General features: G+C 42.2%; 1 protein-coding gene across 3 annotated transcripts in view; it reads right to left on the reverse strand.

Annotated features, from left to right (window-relative positions):
- The window catches only part of mylk4b (myosin light chain kinase family, member 4b), a 38,949-nt gene that overhangs the window by 10,135 nt on the left and 6,418 nt on the right, over positions 1-22,396 (reverse strand). The window contains exon 2 of one of the 3 annotated variants that reach the window (XM_044044371.1): positions 20,670-20,919. In XM_044044371.1, the coding sequence (XP_043900306.1) occupies positions 20,670-20,919 (250 nt within the window). Of the gene's footprint in view, positions 1-1,267; positions 1,928-14,141; positions 14,498-20,669; positions 20,920-22,396 lie in introns of those variants that run through there. The other 2 variants (XM_044044372.1, XM_044044370.1) reach the window with 2 other exon arrangements.

Genomic DNA, 22,396 nt, shown 5'->3' on the forward strand with positions numbered 1-22,396 from the left:
TTTACCATCGTGCACTGCAGTCAACACAATGGTCAAATTTATAAAGCACTTTTCTACTCAAACATTCATACAGCGTAAAATATCTTTGTGCGACACATTTGTGATTGTGGAACGATCTTCCACAGCATGTTAGACACGCCCCCTTCACTGTCCAACCCATTTTTACTCTTTGTTTTTGTTTTTTTGCTTTTGACCCAGTATGAGACGTTGGTTTTTATATATAGTTTTATTGTATGACTTGTTTATTTGTGTTGTTTTTATATTTTCTACAGTATTTTATTGTTTTACTGTTTGTTCTTGGCCTATTAGGTCCCACGTTTTTTATATTTTATTTATCTCTGATGAACAGCACTTTGTTTCAGCTGTGGTTGTTTTCAAAGAGCTTTGGAAATAAAGTTGGCTTGGATTGGATTTCGTTCACACATCTTTCTTATTCAGTCACACGGTGTGGTGCTTTTCTAGGCTTAATACTGCGGTCACGTCAAACGTGAATTTCCCCACTCCCCAGCTGACTTTATTTCAATCATTTAGCTCTTTTTATGTAATGTCATAGAGCTGTGGCTGTGAACACACACAGATGAGTCTGACTGGCCGCCGGACACAGACGTGACATTAGTCAGAGAATCTCAGAAGCTGAAATTTTGAGTGAGCAGATGCAAAAACGTGTAAAAAAACCACGTCTACTTGTGTCTAGAGCTGCAACTAATGATTATTTCCATAATCGATTATTTTCTCAATGAATCGTTTGGTCCATAAAATATCAGAAAACCTTAAAAAATGTTGACCTGGAAATGATGATGTTCTCAAATGTCTTGTTTTGTCCACAAACCAAAATGATTGACTCTTAATGATTTCTTTGTTATCCAGAGCAAAGAAATGAAGAAAATACTCACATTTAAGAAGCTTAAACAATCGAAAATCTTGTTTTAATCATGCAAAAAGCTTTGAATCGATAGTTGTTGATTGATTTCAATTGATTCATCGATTAATTCTTTCAGCTCTACAACGACTTACTGTAAAAGTTTGCCGTTCACCCATTCATTCACTTTCTATCACACATTCACACGTTACCAGCACAGCCATCAGGAGCAACTTGGGGTGATTCCATTATTATTGTTATTACATGCCCAAGGACACGTCGGGACATAGACTAGTGGAGTCGGGAATCAAACCCACAACCTCCCAGTTGAGCCGCGGTGGAAACATGGCATTACTCTTTCCTCAGACGCCGCTCAGTGAACTCTTGCACCATATTTAAAGCGCTCACCTTCTTGCAGGACTTGTTTCCAGGCTGTTTGAAGAGCAGCTCCAGCAGCCTGGAGCTTTTCACCGCCTCTCCAATAAAAGTGATCACATGCTGAGTGCCCTCCACCAGCTTCTCAACCCCTTCCAGCCGGCGGCCCTGACTCTCCAGCCGCTCACTGGTCCTCTCCACTGCCCTGTGCAGCCCCTTGCACGCCACTTCCACCCCTGACCAGCGTCTTTCCCCGCTGACCCCTTCACGCATAGAGGCCAGATCCTGACCCATGTCCCTGAGGTCCTGGGACAGACCATCCAGCCGGGTCAAGACAGTTTGCTGCATGTTGAGCAAGCGCTCCATCTGACTGCTCAGGGAGTCCATCCGACTCTCCACACAGTGCAGGGCAACATCCTGCGAAGAGGAAGTAGGTGATGATGATGAGGAAGAAGACGCTTGATACTTGTCCAGTCCATTGAGAGACGGTTTTCTTCCAGCGAGTTTCTGACCGTGAAGAGGCTTTGGGTCGTAAACTTTGGCTAAAGAGTTGACTAGACTGGAGCTCATGGCTGATTGACACGAGACAAACGCGTTTCTGTGTTTCCTTCACTAGTCCATTCACTTTCATGTAACCTTAATGGAAAGCATAACAAAAAAGTCTATAACGAGGCAAAGGCGTGCAGTGAGAACAGAGAGCTCCGCACCAATGGAGAGTTTTATTTTCAGAATGGCCGTTTGCTATTCTGAAAATTAAAGTGCGGCCCCCTTAGGACGTCAGGGACGGAAGGGCCAGAGATAAGAGTGCAGGGCTCGGGTGTGCAGTCAAGGATTGATGGGGGTTAGGGGCAGATGCTATGTGACATTTGAGACACTTGAAAAGCCCTTCAGTCAGGTGTCAGAATCCAGGAAATCTCAGACTGAAACATGAGTCCGTGAAAACTAAGACTGACACAAATGCACAGACAATAAACAAGAAGATGAGCATGAAAGCTGATGATTAAAATGTGGATACTAGTATAAAAAAAATGTTGTTTTTAGGTACAGTACATGGATGTATCGGCTTTTTTTGAATATTGTCTTTATTATTATATAATAATATTAACAAAGACAAAACAAGACATTTGAGAACATCAGACATCAAATTCCATCACAGCACTGGGCAGCTCCTTCAGTAACAGACTGAAACATCCTAAATGTCTGGAGAGGGTCATCACAGGTCATTCCTCCCTGCAGCTGATAGACTGTACAACCAGCACTGCTCTCAGTAGACCACACATCATCCCACTCGCACTATACTGTAACGTACATATATAATAACCCATGTTCAAGCTTTGTTTGTGGACGTAGAAAATGGATGGATGGATTTAAGAAATAGTATTAGGTAGATGAGATTAATAGAAGACTGGATATAACATTAATAATTCTAAATCAGTATTAATGTTTATTAATGAGAAGAACAAAAATCCCACTACAAACACTTACATCACTTACAAAGTATTAAATACTTTGCGTTAAAAGAACTCAGTAAAATAAGTCAAGGAGGCCTTAAACCGGTCTAATTTACCTCTCCATCTATGATGGGACAAATAAATATTATGAAAATCACACATTTATTTTCATGCATTCACTCATTTATTTTCATGGTGGACACACGTTATCTGTCTTTGTTTTGTTTGTTATTTCTTGGTCCCGTTTTTCTTCTCGTATCTACAGTTTTTTATATGAACACGTGTTAGCTTTTGAACTAAGATAAACCAACGCCCCAAAAATGTGTCATGTCAAGCAAACACACACACAAGTCTAAGTATAGCATCTTTACACTAACCCTGGATTTCCACTGGACGCGGAACGGCCGCGGCGCGGTTCTGCTTCGTCCTCTCCCAAACGTCAATCCCCACCGGGCGCGTTACGGCAGCGGCGCGGAGCCTTGGGAGCCAGCGGTATTCACGGAAGATCGCGCGATAATCTCGAACGGACGCGAGATCCAACTGTTGATCTGGCCATCTATTTTCGATATTGTGCTTCTACCATGTGGAAGTTTGCTAGTCAGTTTCTCTAGTTGCCTCGTTTTATGTAGTTTCATTATGTCCTGATTGTCTGTGCAGTATTGACAATGTAATAACATAGTTAATAAATTAGTTAATAAACGTATTGTGACACAGTATCAAAGTAAAACACTTCCGCCCCCCTTTCAAAATAAAACACAATACGTTTATTAACTAATTTATTAACTATGTTATTACATTGTCAATACTGCACAGACAATCAGGACATAATGAAACTACATAAAACGAGGCAACTAGAGAAACTGACTAGCAAACTTCCACATGGTAGAAGCACAATATCGAAAATAGATGGCCAGATCAACAGTTCGTCCACGTCGGAGAAGCTGTGTTGTTGTTTCCTTTATACACACAGTCTATCGCGGGATCTCGTGTCCGTTCGAGATTATTGCGCGATCTTCCGTGAATACCGCTGGCTCCCAAGGCTCCGCGCCGCTGCCGTAACGCGCCCGGTGGGGATTGACGTTTGGGAGAGGACGAAGCAGAACCGCGCCACGGCCGTTCCGCGGCCGTTCCGCGTCCAGTGGAAATCCAGGGTTACTGTGGTCATCATTATTATACTATGATTAAATTGATATCAGTATAATGTCTCCCCCTTTCTGTCCCCCATTTTTCCTTTCACCCCAACCTGTCTAGGCAGATGCTGCACATCTTTGAGTTCTGGTTCGGTCAGAGATTTCTGAGTTTTTTTCTCTCCAGTGTGTGGACTGTTGGGTTCCTCTTCTCTCTCTATTATTATTATTACTGTTAAGCTGCTGCCTTACTATGTTAAGTGCCTTAAGATCATGTGCATTTTTATTGATTTGATATATATCATGTCATAACTTACCATATTTTCTCGTCATCTTATCATATCATATCTTCTACGTCCTCCAGTATTTTCTTTCATCGGGACTCTTGTTCATGTTATACCACAATGATTACATCAGGTTTAACTGTACCCAACTGGACAATCTTTACGATCCCCAGCGGGAAAGGGTTAAAAGATGAGAGCTTGTGTGGCAGGAGTTTAGGAATCTATACGTCTCCACATATAGTTACCGAGCAGGAAGACTCAGACGATGCTTAATGCTTATTTTAGTGCCACAGACTGTCCAGTAATCCTGCATCACTACAGCACAAAAGACTGAATGCGGATGACACAAGCTTTAGTCTGGAACCACAATAACAGACCGCGTGACATATGACAAATGTATGCTGATGACCTTAGACCACATTTAACAAGACTGTAAAAGCAGAAGTCAGAGGTCGAACATCCATTATTTCAAGAACCCAAGTTATTAAACTGTTTTTAATGTATCTGACAAAAGTTTCTTAGATGATCATAGACGATAACTTAACAAACTCAAGTGTTGATACTTAGCATGAGAGTTGAAACTATCCTAAACCCGTTGCTGCTCCACAATGAGACATGTTATGAGAGCGATCTAGTAATAGACCAGAGATTCTGGCTCCTCTTACAACAGCTCACTGACAGCTCTCTGATCCTGGGTGTGTTCCAGGGCCTCGGTCCAGCCCTGGAGCCCCTGAATTATCCAGGGTTTCCCTCTCAGTTGGCATCTCTGTCCATACAGGAATCACCATACCATCATCATGACTCACCCCCCACACAGTCAATCCGAGACCAGAAATGGCTTCAAATTCATTTCATTCCAATGAATCGTTAACCAGAATGGTTTGATTCTCTGCAGAATGGGCTCAGATATTTGGAGTGAGAGCAGAGTGGGAAATTTACATCACTGGACATCGGATTAAAGCGTTTTCACTGGAGGCTCTCTCTGTTGTAAAAGTCGCAAAGTGCTGGAGAGTCTACATATCCACTCAGCCTCGCAAATGCTCCCAGGGTCCTCGTGAAAAAATAGTCTGAATACCAATGTCTCGCCTTAACACTTAAGCCCTGAACCCTCGTGGAACCTGATGATGTCATCAAATGCTTCGATGTGAGAGGCTGCAAGGGCTCGCAGTGATATAAATATGAGGGAAAAACACTTCATGCCCCACACTGATAATTGTTTTCTGTGTGATGACGCCCAGGATGACAAGGGTCTTTCTGTGTGGAATTTCCTTTTAGACTGCAAATATAATACAAGAATGACAATGATGATAATTCATACAGTTTAGCTCAGTCCAAAAAAAGTGCTCAAAATGAGATCGCTCTCATAAACTGTATGAAAAACATGGACTAAGGTGCCCCTTGGGAGCCAAAACACGGACTAAAGTGCCCTCTTGGGAGCCAAAACACATTAACCTCTCCCCATGGCTGGTTCAAACATGACAAACTGCCCTCTTTGGAGGCAAAAACTCGTGCTAAAGTGCCCTCTTGGGAGGAAAAACACACTAAACTTTCCTCATGGCTGGTTAAGACATGACAAATTGCCCTCTTGGGAACCCAAACATGGACTACAGTGCCCTCTTGGGAGCCAAAACATGGACTAAAGTGCCCCTTGGGAGCCAAAACATGGACTAAAGTGCCCTTGGGAGCCAAAACATGGACTAAAGTGCCCCTTGGGAGCCAAAACATGGGACTAAAGTGCCCCTTAGCCAAAACACGGACTAAAGTGCCCTCTTGGGAGCCAAACATGGACTAAAGTGCCCCTTGGGAGCCAAAACATGGACTAAAGTGCCCTTGGGAGCCAAAACATGGACTAAAGTGCCCCTTGGGAGCCAAAACACGGACTAAAGTGCCCCTTGGGAGCGGACTAAAGTCTTGCCAAAACATGGACTAAAAGCCAAACATGGACTAAAGTGCCTCTTGGGAGCCAAAACATGGACTAAGTGCCCTCTTGGGAGGAGCCTTGGGAGCCAAACATGGACTAAAGTGCCCTTGGGAGCAAAACATGGACTAAAGTGCCTTGGGAGCCAAAACATGGACTAAAGTGCCCTCTTGGGAGCCAAAACATGGACTAAAGTGCCCCTTGGGAGCCAAAACATGGACTAAAGTGCCCCTTGGGAGCCAAAACATGGACTAAAGGTCCATGGTTGGTTCAAACATGACAAACTGCCCTCTTTGGAGGCAAAAACTCGTGCTTAATTGCCCTCTTGGGAGGAAAAAGACTATTAAGACAAAGAAATACTATGAAACATTACAGTTGCAATGACTTTTATGTTGGGCCCTTTTTTGATTTACAGTATATTGAGCCAGAACTATACCTCACAGAACCAGTTTTTTCACAGAACCAGGATTATCTGGTGCTCATATGGTGTCAAACTGCACTAGAATACACGAAATGGCATCTGCTTAATTGAAAGGGGTTTTATTTCCTTCATACATGAATACTTGAATCTACACAGTTCTCATGGATGCTGATCCTAACTACAAACTAACTTGAGTCGTCTGTTTTAAGGCTATATAATGTGCCCTTTGTATAACATATACAACATGTCTAAAATGAACACGCAGAACTTGGTGCCCTCTTCAGTGACGACAATGCGCTGTATGTGCCCTTTTTTTTCTTTTCACCCCTGCCCTTCAAAAAGTCTGTGCACGCCACTGCTCCACACCCTCATGTGGACAACAAAACAGTAAACAAACAGTAGACAAGTTTATCAGCTGAAAATGGAACAGACTGTTCCAATGCATTGCCAAAAGACAGTGGTGCCAAATGTACTGAAAACAAAGACTGAAGCATGAATTACTGGGCGTGAAAAGGTCCTCCATCTTTTTATAAACATATTTCCATTACAGTTTTGTTTCTTCCTCGGGAAACCGTTCTTGTTGTGTTGTCTAACTTGATCCTGCATCAAACATGGTTACTAATGGAGTCACGTCCCTGTGGAAGACTCCATTAGTATGTGAGGATATAACGATGGAAAGAAGTTATCTCTGTAATTACACCTGCTGGCTTTTTTCTACCTGACAAGCACACTCGTGTCACCACAGGGTGATGACAGTCTGTACTCAGTACTCAGTGCGACTTCAGCGATAACACAGGTGCCGCTCTTTCCCCGTGACCTTGAATGGACACTGTGAAATGCCTTTAATGGACAGGAGGCACGGTGTCACACCAGCAGCAGGGTTACCAGTGTGGAACTACAAACCTGGTTCTAATGAGTCAGAACCTCAGGTCGTGTTCAGGGATAGAATAGTGGCCTGGTTAAGGTTAAGGTTAGGGTTAGTCAATGAGAGTCCTTACAAGGATAGCTACCTGGACCTGTTGTGTGTGTGTGTGTGTTTGCATGTTACATAAGAGCGCGGTTCTTAAATAGACGCACACACACCAGCGTGTTGTGAGACGGCTGCTGTCTGTCAGCAGACGTTACGTGACCTGCAGACAACTGGATGTGACGGGAGGATTCAGCATGGATGGTGACCTCTGACCCCACACCATCACGTTCACTCACAGTGCGTAAACTCTCACACTGTCGCTCTGTGTATTAGCAAAGTGTCATGGTCTTGCAGACAAACAATGTAGTCATGTTTGTGAACCAATTCAACTTTTGTATTATTTTTTTTTCCTTCCTCAAACAAAGCAAAACTGTATAGACTGAATAATACATCATTAATTTAACAACATTAATCATATGGATTTTTATTTCTAAATTTAATTTAATTGTTACTTAGTTTATTTTGATTATTCAACGGAAGCGTGATAAATGTTTATATATTTCGTGGCCAAATATTATTAGTTCATTTCTGTTTGTATGCACAGTTTTGTGAGTGTAATTCATTTGAATATTTTAGTTTTCGGCTACTTCATACTTCAATAATTGGACACATTTTACTTCATGATAAGAAAAGGAAACATTTGTCTGATTCTGAACTACATGCGGTGTTCGTTTAGTTTGCCTGTGTGGCACACAGAGACACATTTCACATGGTTCATTAACCATATACAGTCAACTGAAATGAGCTCATTTAACACATAAAAACTGATTGTCTTATCTTCCACTCATGTAGCTTTGATGATGATGATGATGATGATGATACGGTCAATATCATACTGATAATGATCATATCAAGTTGAAGAAAAGTCAGATTAGGATTAAGACATGCCAAGCCATGAGCACACACATGGGCATTGAAATAAAAATGATAAGCACAATGCACTGTGCTACCACTAGATGGAAGTAAAGGGCCAAAGACTCCTGAGACCATGACCACCTGGATATAACGGGAGTAAGGGGACAAGATTATTGGTCAGCATTTTCTCCTGCTCTCTGGTTACATTGACCTCTGACACACTAAACCCACACATAACTAAATACCACACATGTGTAATTACACATTCAACTAGTCATGGTGTGATACGTACAGTATTGTCCACTAGTGACATGCAAGGTCATAGTAACTGTTAACTAAACCAATATTTGTATAACCGTACTCATTGTTATTATTATTATTTATAATAGTAGTGTAATAATAATAATAATAATAATAATAATAACAAAAATAATTGTTTAAAGCAAATAATAATTTGCTTTACACTTTTTTCTTTCAGCTTTTCACCACTATTTGATTTGGCAGAGATTTTTAAGGACACAACCGTAGGAGAAAACACTGGATGAACCAACACACAGGTGGGGTCAGTCAATGAGGAGCAATGGGGATTGGGTACCTAGCTCACGACCCCAGCACTTGACCCAACCCTCTAGTTACAACCCAAGTTCCCTCTCTTCTAGGAAATATGCTGCGACAGAAATATCAACAAATTCATGCACTAGGTCAATAATTCAGCCCTGCTTGAATTAAGCACTTGACAGACGACTGTTTACCTTCTGTCTGCTGTCGCTGTCTGTCCTTATAGTTCGATAACACTTTTTATCTATAGAAAGAGACATGGGCTCTTTGTTATGTAGCTGTGGCGTTTAAATGGCGGTAAATGGACTGTATTTATGTAGCATTCCTACTCAAATCTGCTTTACAGTACAGTTTGGCTATTTCCCAGTTATCTACCATTCATACACATGTGCATGCAGCAGCTGGGGATTACAGCCCTATAAGCACACTTCCATCGTGTTTGATGATGTCAAGTTTCAGACAGAGGGAAGAATAAACAAAAGGAAAGCAGACTGTGTGTGTGTGTGTGTTTGTGTACGTGTTTATTTATAAGAGTGTTTGCAGTGTATTTCCAGCATGATAAAGCTTGACCATTTCCCCTGAAGATATCTGGTGTTTATCTGTATCTGAAGCGTCAGTATTACGTGACGGAACAACAGACACTCACTCTTATTGAAAACACAAAGAAACTAACAGAAAAAACACATTTCAGCCACATACATGTTTAACACTATACTTTAATAATATATTAACTTTATCTTGCTGTTAGAGCCCCATCCAACTAGAAACTACAGTTTGCATCTCTTTGTAAACCGCTCACTCGTCCACACTCACTCACTCACTCACTCACTCACTCAAGCTTTCATATTCACAGATAATACAATAACACAATCTGTATACAGACAACAAACACACATTCTCATACATATATACGTGTATATACATGTATATATATATATTTATTTATATATATATATACATATATTTATATATGTATATATATGCAGTTTAAATGCCACATATAATGAAAATAAAACAGTTCAGTTCCATTGCTTAGTACATGTATGTGCATGGATTTTAGAATAAAGGTACTTTCATGTCTACTTTGGTTTCTAAACTATTTCAAACATTTAAAATCCATCTTTTATCAGTTTATCGTGGAGCTGTTATGATTTAAACACAGTTGAAAACGATCTTTTAAAACCTTTCATTTTGATTCCATATTCACAGAGGGCAGGACTCGCTCTTTGGGTTTACTCCTGCTGTTTATACACACTGAACTGAAGTGTTTATGGTGGACATGATTATGAATGTAATGGTAACACGTCCACTGTCAGCAGCGCTAACCAGACTGAGCGTAATGAAGACCCTGAGCTCACACTGACAGGCTGTGACTACTGAAAAGCACCAGAGCTCTGACACTTTATGAGGAGTCAATTACATTTGCTTCTTGCTGGATTATGTTAACATAATAAAGCCGGTTCATACTAAACGTGGTATGTCACACAGTGGGGACTGGCTGGCCTGTACGCACTGAACCACCGATGGATGGAATTCAGATGTGGTGACAAGTGTGTGACACATGGACGATGATGTCATCTTTTCCACTCTCCAAAACAAGACAGAGAGGGATGAAATATGGCTTTACACTGCCTGAGACAGTGGTTGCATTGTTTGGTCAACATGGTCACATGCTTTTCATCTGAGCAACAGCTGTGTTGTGTATGTACACACACACACGCATGATTCAACAATAATGTTTTACTTTATCCAGGGGAAGACCCGCCGCCGTTTACACCACAACCTCCTATTTAAAGGGATAGTTCAGTCTTGAATGGTTTGTGTGAAGCACAGACACATGAGTGAGTGAGTGAGTGAGTGCTAACAAAGCCCTGCACCATAACCTAATGCAATTTCACCAACAGATTGTACACACTGTACTTTTAAGCATATATTTTTGTATTAACTTAGCCTTTTGTGAAGAAACCAGCGCCGCCTGTCGACTTTCAACAGCCTCCGTTTGTTAATTATACCCCAAAAACCAGCCATGCCAAGAGCTTTGTGTGTTTTAAATGTGTCCTGAAGTACGTCTGCGGGGCCGGTCCCCGGGCTCCGGATTTATCTGCGGGACGAGTCACTCACCCTGTGTGGGTTGGGCTAATCCAAAATAGTGAAAACAAGGGGGGTGTTCTCTGAAGACATGCTGTTACCTGTGAAACACGGGTGCTCTGAAAACACCCCCATTAGCACTTGGTACTTTCCTCCTGATGAAATGAACCATAGACTGTATGAAATTAACATGGCAAAAAATCCAATATTATTTTGTTGAAGGTAAGAAGACTTACTTGCTGTGACACACACATTTAGCTTTGATCAATATTGACACGCTGCATACCCACAGAAAGGTCCGAAACTCGGCTAAAAGCTCAGAAAAACCATTCTTATGTTCACCAAACACAAACTAAACACCAATCGATCAAACCAGCACGAGCCGAAAACACCTTACAGAGTAACAGACATTGAAAAGCGGCACTGGGGAATCAGCGGGATTATGTAAAAAAAATAATAATACAGTAGACAGAATAGACTCCACAGATTCCAACGGTACCATTTCTATCACTCTACGAATTACACTTCCCAGCATGCTTTGGGGCCGGTTCGTGGTCTGTTTGTTCATTCCAGAGCGACATTAGCTCGTTCTGATTGGAGAAGGGTGAATGTCCGTTAAACTGTGCCGTACGCTTCAGAGAGATATAAATAATAAATTAATGTGATTTTTAAAAATGTTTTTCTTTTAATTCAAAACAAGTTTTTATTAGACCAATAGTGACATGGTAAGGTAAAGAGTCTGGGTGTCATCCTCGACAGCACACTCTCCTTTCACTCACACATCAACATCACTACCCGCACTGCTTATTTTCATCTCCGTAACATCAACAGACTCCGCCCCTCCCTCACCCCCCACTCCACCGCCGTCCTTGTTCACAGCCTCGTCACCTCCCGTCTTGATTAGTGCAATTCTCTCCTCTTCGGCCTCCCTCAAAAGTCTCTCCATAAACTCCAACTGGTCCAAAACTCAGCCGCCCGTATCATCACAAAGACCCCCTCACACCACCACATCACCCCCGTCCTCCAGCACCTCCACTGGCTCCCTGTCAAACACCGCATCAACTACAAACTCCACCTGTACACATACATGGCCATCCACAACCTTGCCCCTCCCTACCTGTCTGACCTCCTGCACGTCATCAGCCCCACTCGTTCCCTCAGATCCTCCTCCTCCATGCGTTTTTTGGTTTTTATCTAATTGTGTTATTTTAATTCATTTTGTTTGTAAAGTGTCCTTGAGGGACCTGAAATTCATTTATTATTATTATTATTATTATTATTGTGTAAATAAAGTTTAATAGGTTTAATAATTTTGTACCTATAGTAATCTCAAATGGCACAGATAGTGATAAACAAGAGAACGGCATCTCTTTACTAAAACCCCTGTAATTTCACTCTGCTTCACTTCAGCATCATCAGACTTTGCACAGCTAATGTCCACATGTTGTTACATGACTTCCATGAGTTTTTAAGCTCCTAATGCACATTTTTAAAGGTGACATTTATTGTAAAATGCAATATTTCTTTGGGCGAGGGAAAAAAATCCTGCATTTATGGTGGGTGCCATCTGCATTTACTCTGGCACCGTTGCATCTACAGTGAAACTTACATCTCACAAGTGTTATCTTTATTTCTGAGATAATTCACATAGAGCTTGTAATTGCAGAGATAGACTCTATTTACTTTAGGCATGTCACTTTCAAACAGGGTCAGTCAGTGAGTTAGCAGCAACTATCCAATCCACTGTTTTAGTCATTCGATATATTGGGGGATCTTGTATGTGTTCATCTGATAAAGCATCTTATAGCCAATAATGACTGATACCAATACTGTGTCGATGAAATCTGGCATCACTAATATAAATACAAACATGTCAGATCCTGTGTTCTTGACATTCCTGGATCCAGGTCCAAACTTAAACCTGCTCATCTTCTTACTCTATACTTTTGATCTGCTGACTGTTTTGTTGACGTTACTTTGGCAATGATGTGAGAACACACATTCATTCATTACTTCCTTAGTGGTCCATGTGGGCCTACAGCACGTCCACCTACAGCGCGTCCACCTACAGTGCGTCCATCTACAGTGCATCCACCTACAGCACGTCCACCTACAGTGCGTCCATCTACAGTGCATCCACCTACAGCACCGGTTCACCTACAAGGCCCACTACAGGCATCCAGCCAGCAGCCCACTCTACAGCACGCTCACCTACAGTAAAGGCCCATCTATGTGCATCCAGCTGTTAGCACGCCCCTCTACAGGCCCACCAAAAGTGGCCACCTACAGCGCAGCTCACGGCATGCATGGCTTACAGCGTTCTTTACAGCGCTTGGCACTACAGCGGCCCACTCTGCCAACGCGCGTAATTCACTACCCACGCTGGCAAGACACGGGCTTAAGCCCAGCGGGCCATTACCTACAGTGCAGCTTACAGGGCCTCACCTACGGTATACCAACAGTACCTACACAAGCTCGCTACCACCTACATAGCTCTTACAGCGGTTCACAGTAGCGCCCACTTGAGGCTACTCAACAGTGTAAGCTACAGTATACCAACATCTACCAACAGCTGCCCACTCTACAGTGTGCTACTTCACAGCGCTCCACCACAGTGCCCACTCTGGCCCACCACAACGGTACACCAACAGTATGCCAATTTTACACCAATGTCAGGCCTATCAGTGGCCCACCTACCCCACCTACAGCGCGGTTCACTACATAGGCTCTCTTCCTACAGCGCGGTTCAGTGTGTTCACTCCAGCGCCCACCTACAGCGCGCCCACCTACAGCGCTGGCCCACCTACATGCGCCCAGCTACAGCATATCCACCAACAGTTACATGCCCACCTACAGCGGCCCACCTACAGCTGGCCCACCTACAACACACCGCAACGCGTAACTCAACAGCGGTCACTCACACCAGCGGCCCACCTACAGTCCCCCACTTGCGAAGTCCACTTACAGCGCGCCTTACACCTGCCTACAGCTGCACCTACAGCGGCTCACCAACACAAGGCCCACCTACAGCGGTTCACCTGCCAGCGCGGTTCACCAACAGCGTGTCCACCTACAGCGTGTCCACCTACAGCGCGTCCACCTACAGCGCGTCCACCTACAACGTGTCCACCTCGCTCATATTCCACAAGAAGAGTTCTGTGTACGCTCAACGTGTTGTTTTTTTGCTTTTAGTCACAGACAGAAACAACATTGTCCACTGAGCAGCTTTTATTACCTGTGCGTCTGATGGTGTTGTCCTTCCCTTCTTCTTGACAGAAAATAAATTCCACAGCCGTCGCCAGAGGAAAGTGGCTACCAGACACACACTTCCTAATATCCAAATATCATTATCCCTGAGGAAATTCTCCATGACAGAAGCCTGCCTTTCCCTGTCCATGCTGTCCACCTGCACCACGCTGTCTGTCTTATTTCAGCCTGTCAGTCGCCTGTGGCAAAGGAGTCTCTGGTGGCAGGCAACCATAGAGCGAGTCAGCGGGTGTTGATTGTCAAAGAGACAGAATCCTATAGCTGTGCACTGAATCTCTTGCTCTCTATGGACCTGAGCGAGAGCAGGAGACCTCTGCTGTCAAGCCACTCATTCACCCAGCACCGCACTCGCTGCCTCTCACCACGATACCTAAAAGGAGAGAACATGCCGTCTCTGAGACGAGAGTGGGACAGGTGGTGTTGGGTTCAGGGTGTCATTGCCGTACGCAGAATCAGATGCCTGCTGCTGCTGCTGCTGGCATGTTAGGAAGACCCCTGTGGTATCCTTTAACTTCAGACACAGCACTTCATGCATGCATACTCCTAAGTATAACTGCTAGGGAAGTGCTTTGCTTCAGTTTTGGTTTAGTGTATTTGCCCAAGGACACAACGGCGTGTAGACCAGAGGAGCCGGGAATCAAACCCACAACCTTCCTGCTGAAGGACGACTTGCTCGTGCCACGCTCCCTCTACACGCTGGCATGTATCAAAGCCAGGATTTGAAGCTGCTACCTGCTATGCTGCTGAACCACTGTCACCCCAACAGAGATGATACAGTAAAGCTAACAGCCATAGGTTAAAGGTGACTATTTTTTATTATCAGAAATAAATCAAACTCCACTCCCTCTTTTCTGTAATGACAAACATACTCAGCAGAGATATAGCTGAAAGTAGAACATGAGCACAGCTCTTAGGCAGATCAGATCCTTGGTGTCTTCACCATCGGTGAATGTGTGAATGTTCCTTTAACCGTTGGAACACAGAGCATTTCGGCTGCTGTTTTCCTTCACTATGTTTAAACTTACAGTATAAACAGAGGCTGGAAGAATGTGCAATATAGAGTTTCTTACATTCTTCTTTTTCAGCACAAACTAGACAATCTGATGAAACATTTATTTCATTTTAGCTAACTCTATAAACACACCTGAGCAAAAAGTACTGAAAATAGTTAAAGGAGACAAATTATACCCTATTTCTCCAAGTTAAAATAGTTCCCTGGTGTCCTAATGAACATGTCAGTGACATGCTTTGGTCAAAATACCATAAGGATGAAGCACCATAACCCTGCCAAGACCACACACTTTTAGAACACTCGGTTTTCGTGCAAATGAGACACAGGCAAACACACAGCCACTTCTTCCAGAGTGTTTCTGATTTGTCCTCTTTACAGCGCTCACTCACTCAGATCCTGTTCCCTCTGCTCCATTCCTCTCCCCCTCCCTCCACTAGTTCTCTGACAATATCAACATGGCAGCGTGCGCTGAAAACAGCGAGAGTGCCATCACAGGAAGAGACGTCCTGCATAAGCATCAAGCCGAACACTGCAAACTGTAAATCAGTTAAAAACACTTAGGGACAGCACCACTGATCACAGCTGCATAAACTGCTGCTGTATGTGACTGTATCAGACTGAGTCTGTGCTCCGATCATGGAGGACGTACTGAACAAATATTTTTATTTAGGACGTGTCAGAATGGTCAGTTATGAGCTCTATGTGACCTTTTCTTAAAAATGTGTGTGTTTGTACGTCGGTGAAATACTCTCGCTGACTAAATACAGCGACCACTGGCCGCAGTCTGATGTGAAGTGGTGCGAACACACAAACACACGTTTGCTGACTTTATCCGGCACATTAGCTTCATATACAAAATCCTCTGTAAAACACTGTGCAGCCACCAACAGCACACTTGTCCTTCCGCGTTGACATAATACCGCTCTTCCTCCCTCGCCTGCACTCTCGCAGGGACAAGGTGGAGCTAAGGTGGAGCTCTCAAAGTAAACTTACTGGTGGGGCGGTAACATTTGCAGTGAAATGCGCATGCTGCCGTCATAAGCGCAGGGAATTCAACATCGCGTGTATATACTTACACTAAGGGGGACCACGAAAACATGACTGAGTATTCTTTTTCCACACTTTAGCGACTGGTAGGGCCTCCAGAGTCCCAAATATAAGTATAGAAATGGTTAAAAAGTTGATTTTGCATAATATGTCCCCTTTAAATACGTCACAGTTCACTTGTTCACTGTTTTTATGAACTAAAAGAAAAGAAAAACAGTCTATTTTCTGACTTCTGCACAATTATTGCTACTTTATTTCACGACTAAATATGTGATATAAAATGAATCATAACTTTGACTCAACAACTGAATATGTGACCTATATGAACCCCCAGGATGTCCACATTGACCATGGGTGCACCTGAGCACGTGATGTGAAGGATTAAGGCAGCGGTTCCTTTGAAAAAGAATTGTTTCTGATGATTTTGTATGTTTTTTCTGTCGAGACATGGAACCAGATCTTCACACTGTTTTGAAGATACGACTGTAGTTAAAGCTGCAGGTCGAAAAACTGAAGAAAGTAGTAGATTGCTGAGTTTTCTCTGCAGTTCATTAAAATACTCACATTTCCAGATCACAGCTCTGTCATCAGATGAGCAAACAGACACATTTGTTTCCCACATGTCAGATGACCCGAGGCTAGTTCTCCATCTCAGCAGTCATTGTGCTGATCTTATTCTCCAACTCTCTGTAGATCATTCTTTCCCAAAGTCTGAGTCAGGGTCACAGGAGAATTTTTTTAGAGGGTCACTAAATAAATCATTAATATTATTCATATCAAATATTGCCCATTTTTAGGTGTTGTTTTTATGGTAGTAAAAATAGTCAGAAACTGTATACCATGGGGATGGTGCCTATCTCAGCTGACATAGGGCTATAGGCGGGGTCACACCCTGGACAGGTCGCCAGTCCATCACAGGGACACATATAGACACAGTTACAGTCAATTTACAGCAGCCTTTTTCAAACTGTGGAGTGGCCCCCCTGGGGGGGCGTGGAGACTTTCCAGTGGGGGGGCGAGTTCTGTTTTTCCTAACTAAAGTTTAGCAGGCGGAACTTTTGGTCTCGCTGTAACTCGGACTCATTTAAGTGACGTACCACAACAAAATCTACACTGGTGACAAGGTTTGGATAATAAAGAAGTTTCTGACAGAGGCAAAAAGAAAACTGAAAAACAAGCCGACGTCAGCCGAACGCAACAATGATTCACGACGACCAAAACCCAAGACGAGAAAATGCCACCAAAGACCTCTCTGTGTGTTGTGTCTCAAAACATTGACAGCATGTTATTTGCACAGTAAAGTCAGGGTTCATACAGAGCCTTGAAAGTCTGGAAAGTCTGGAAAATGCTTGATTTTAAATATAGTGTTTTCAAGATTTGAAATGTGAGCACTGTGCTGGAAAATGCTGGATTTTCTACATATTAAATGTAGTAAATTCCACTTGACTTGTAAACAGAGGGTCACTGGTTCAAATCCCCACCTGGCCAAACCTGAGCGAGGTACCCAACCCCCAATGCTCCCCGGGCTACTCAGTGTGGCAGCCCACTGCTCCTAATTCTAGGATGGGTCAAAATGCAGAGAATAATTTCCCTAAGGGGATTAATAAACTATCAAAAGAAATAAATAAATATTGACAAGTGTCGTAATTAAAAGAAATGAATCTAAAATGAAGGCGTAATGTTTTTTCTCCATTGTCTCGTATGAGTGTTGCTCCCCATGTTTTCTTTCCTTCCTTCAGAACCAGAACCACTTTGCCGCTCACATGGACCTATCGCTCCTGGTATCACCATGCCATGTTGCCGTTTCAATGCCAAGTGGCTTGAAAATGATAAATATAACATTTGGTTACGACGAGGCCCAAATGACCGACAGTTCCGTTAGCAATTAGCTGGTCAGCTAATTCTCGTTCAGTCATGGTGCATGTTGTTAGCTAGATAGCATTAGCTCGGGGGTTCCCTAATGCAGGGCTCTCACGCAGTGAGCATGGCAGTCACGCTTTTCGGTCTTTGGTCGCGCACTCCCGCCACACATTGTATTTCTCACGCTGAAAAAGATAATATAAAGTTATGTGGTGTGCCGCTATCGCTATGGAACCGCGAGGAAAGTGTTCTCATACATGTGCTTGCCTGTTTCCTCCTGAGCGGTGCTCACTTGAGGTGATACTCCATCTTGTGGCCAAAAGGATAAAGAACACCTCTCTGTATGTGCTACTTTTCATCACAGAAACTGGAGCACAGATACTATTCTGCTACAATACATTAAAAATTGGATATAATAACCTCTTAACATTGGAAATGAAATAACTTAAAAAACATAGGGGGGGGTATTCTGTGATCATTTATTCTCCTTACACTAGGGTAGTCATATTTCCATCATCTGTTTTTGATGTTGTTGTTTCTTTTCATTTTGAAATAACAATTTGACGTGCAGTTGCAGTAAATACATATTGTCCATTTTAGTCACAAAGCTATTTTTAGATGTTACAGTACAATGTAAAAATGGAAGGAATATTTGTCATATCTATGTATATATCGAGTTTATTTAAAGCTTTGGGTTCCTTGAAAAGGTTGATATTTTATCTTGAAAGTGCTGGAAAAGTGCTTGAATTTTACTCTATACGAACCCAGTAAAGTATTCTTTGTTATCCAAATGTGTTTATTGTTTAAAAAACGTACACTATTTTAGTTTTATTGCACATTTCATATTTTTATTTGAAAATAGCTTTCTCACGAAGCAATGCTAAGGTTATTTGTATCGCTAAAGCAAAAATGTTATTTGCACAACAGATTATTGAATTATTGAATATTGATTCAATAAATGTTATACTTGACACGGGCCCCCGGGACATTTCTTCCTCCAAAGGGGGGCCGAACAGAAAAGGTTTGAGAAGCACTGGATTAAACCATGTATGAACACAGGGAAGGGGCTCCTGTCTGTCCTGTGGGCAGAGTGAGTTTATTTAGGAGGATTGTGTTGTCTTTTTTTCATTTTGGATTACAAACTGACCGTACTGTAAGTTTGTACAGCTGTGTTAGTGCTGCAGTACAATAATGAAGCCTGTTGATGATACTAACGTTCATTTAGTGTGAGAGAGTGGAAGCAACAAACGAGCATAAAGAGATCAGCAGCGCCCTCTGGTGAGCATGTTGAGTTTCACTTGCAAGAACAGGTGCTGAGACTCATATATCAGGGACAACAGTACAACAAAAGTATCTGACTGAACATAGTTTTACATTAAATGTACTTAAACACGGGAAAAGATACATATTTTACAAATCTTGTTGTTATTTATTTGACAAATAACAAACTGAATTCACCTTTTTATACCCAGGTTTCAGTCAGCTCACTGAGCTTCTCTGAGAAGTCAGAAATTATGAATTTGATATGTTAATCAAGAAATAATAACGTGCTTTACTACACATATATATATATATATATACACACACACATATATGTAAAAATTTATATATATATATACATATACATATATACGTATAGTAAATTTGACAATTCATGGATAACAATAATAATATATTTGAGCATTAAAAATATCATTTCAGTTTACAAGCTTCTACATACTGGTGTATTAACCATTATAGAAACATGAACAATGATTTTGATAGTTACCAATTTCTTGCTTTAGCTGCGGCATAAACCGTACACTGGTTGGTGGTGTGATATGTTTGTTAAGCACTGCACATAACAACGTTCGATGCTGCTTTACACTACAGTCTACACAAACACACCTTCATCTATGTGCAGTGCAGGTTAATGTAAGAATTCTGTCATTTGATTGACACATAAACAAATCAAACACATCTCAGTCTTATTCCAGCTGTGCAACATAACAAACATAAACCCCTCCCCCTGGCTCCTTGTGTACATCCAGAAGTATTTTTCATCACTAAAAGCATTGGTCAAAACTGAAGTAAGCTAAACACAAGTCTGTGTGCAGCAAACTGTGAATCACACAGAATGCATTCAGTAACCACCATTAACACAATCCTCACAATCCAAAAACCTTTTTTTTATTCTAGCTCTGGAATTTTGTGATTCTACTTTTTTTTTTGTTCACACTAAACTTTTTATTTTTGCTAGTACAGCAAGTAAATCAGTATGAAAAGATATAGAAAACATGATTGTAATCTGTGATGCAGGAAGACATGTCAAGACCAGATGTCCTCATGGAGACCTGGTCCTAATGAGGCAGGACCTAATTTCTCAGGAACTGGTTAAGTTTAAGATTTGAATTGTGGTTAGGGTTTAAATGTGTACAATGTGTGTGTGTCGTGTGTGTGTGTCGCGTGTGTGTGTGTGTGTGTGTGTGTGTGTGTGTGTGTGTGTGTGTGTGTGTGTGTGTGTGTGTGTGCATGTGTGCATGTGTGTGTGTGTGTGTCTGTGTGTGTGTGTGTGTGTGTCCATGCAGTGGCCATTACCTGATCTTTTCCTCCCTCCAGCTCCACAAGTTTGAGCTCCCAGAAACAGCGCATGGTCTCCACCTTCTCCAGGTGGTGGTAGAAGGCCAGGTGACCCAGGCGGAGGTTGTTGCCACGGTTGCGGATGGCCTTTAACCCCTCCATCTTCTCAACTATAGGGGACATGGGGATTGGTGGTGGTATTGCGGACGAGAGGAGTTTTGCGTTCTTCGTGGAAGCAGACGTATTACCTGAAGTCTTCTTGTCTGACCTGAAATGACAAGAGCCTTTTTTGAAATGAACCAGCTGTGCTTGAAAACATGCCATCGTGGTCAGCGATCAGTCCATGGACCAGCCCGCTGTGCAGCACGGATACAATCTACTCATCAACAGGACATGATAACTGAGCCTTCACTGCGACACACCTGTCCATCACAAACATCTTAAACCTGAGGCGGAGTCATCTGGAGGATCCACACTCAGATCACGTGACGAGTGAGCAAAAGTTAACCCGTTACATTACAGTTACAGTGTCTCTATGTTGAGCAAACAAGAAACAGAAAGAATTATATATATAGAATAAACATGCTGATCGTGCTCGGGACAAATTTAGGCCAAATTTAGTCACGGAAATCCCTCATCCTTAACTTTTGAGAAGGAAACTGAACAGAACATTTAAAGCAGATGAAAATCCGACTCTAACAACGTAAAAAGCTGTGAAAATGTTTCATTTAATGCTTAACCAGAATTATTTGACAAATTAAGACTAATGTGGAAATTCAGTAACTGTGATAACGAATGAAAACATTACTGTTCACTCATTTGCACCATTGCTTTCACAAGCTTAATGACACAGTGATGTAAAAGGAACGGTCACCTATCTATAAACAGTGGGATGAAATATCTTGTGTGATGTGTTGCCTGGCTGTGATCCTCAGTGATGCTTTGATCTTACTGAGCACGAGGATTTTCCAAGCTTTCTGATGCAGTCTCCCTGCTGGACCTCTAGGGGCAGTCATGGAATATCACTGAGGATATTTATACCTCCCTCCAGAGTGTAAATACCTCGCTGTTACTTGACAATTATCGAGGTCAGAGGATGGTGCATGAATCCACTGATGCAGACAGCGTGTGTGTGTGTGTGTGCCAGAGTTATGCTTCAGCATCAGAGGGTGTTCTCAGGATAGGATTTCAACTCCACTGCTTAAACCAGGAGAGCGGACAGGGGACACACCTGTCACTGCTCCTTACGCCGGCCATTTTATGTATGCTGATATATTCATGAGTCAGTTTGACAACAGACAACGATGTGTGTGTCTTTATTTCACATTTATTCTCATGTTTGTACATATCATCACGACATAAATAAAATCAATGCATTGTACAAACACTCTCAAATAAAATATCCACTGTTGATATGATCTTGATTTTAAAATACACTCATTATTATATTATTATCCAACTCTAACACGATATCTTGTTTCATGTCAGGATCTAGATATAATATGGATATATTTCCCAGTCCTACTGTGCAGCACCGACAATTATGGAGGTCAGGAACCTTATATGAACATTTGTGCTTGGTCCTCTTACACAGTGGCACTAATTACATTTTTTTTTTTAAACATTTTTATAGAACCTCCTCACAATCATTCATTAATATGACACTGTGTTTTTAAGGACACTGAAAACTATTTTTAACTGTGTGTTTCGTCTATCGCTCAGTGTGAGACACAACAGCTGTGTGA

This window comes from Solea senegalensis, linkage group LG14 (genome assembly GCF_019176455.1).
Source record: "Solea senegalensis isolate Sse05_10M linkage group LG14, IFAPA_SoseM_1, whole genome shotgun sequence".
In the NCBI taxonomy this organism is placed as follows: domain Eukaryota; kingdom Metazoa; phylum Chordata; class Actinopteri; order Pleuronectiformes; family Soleidae; genus Solea; species Solea senegalensis.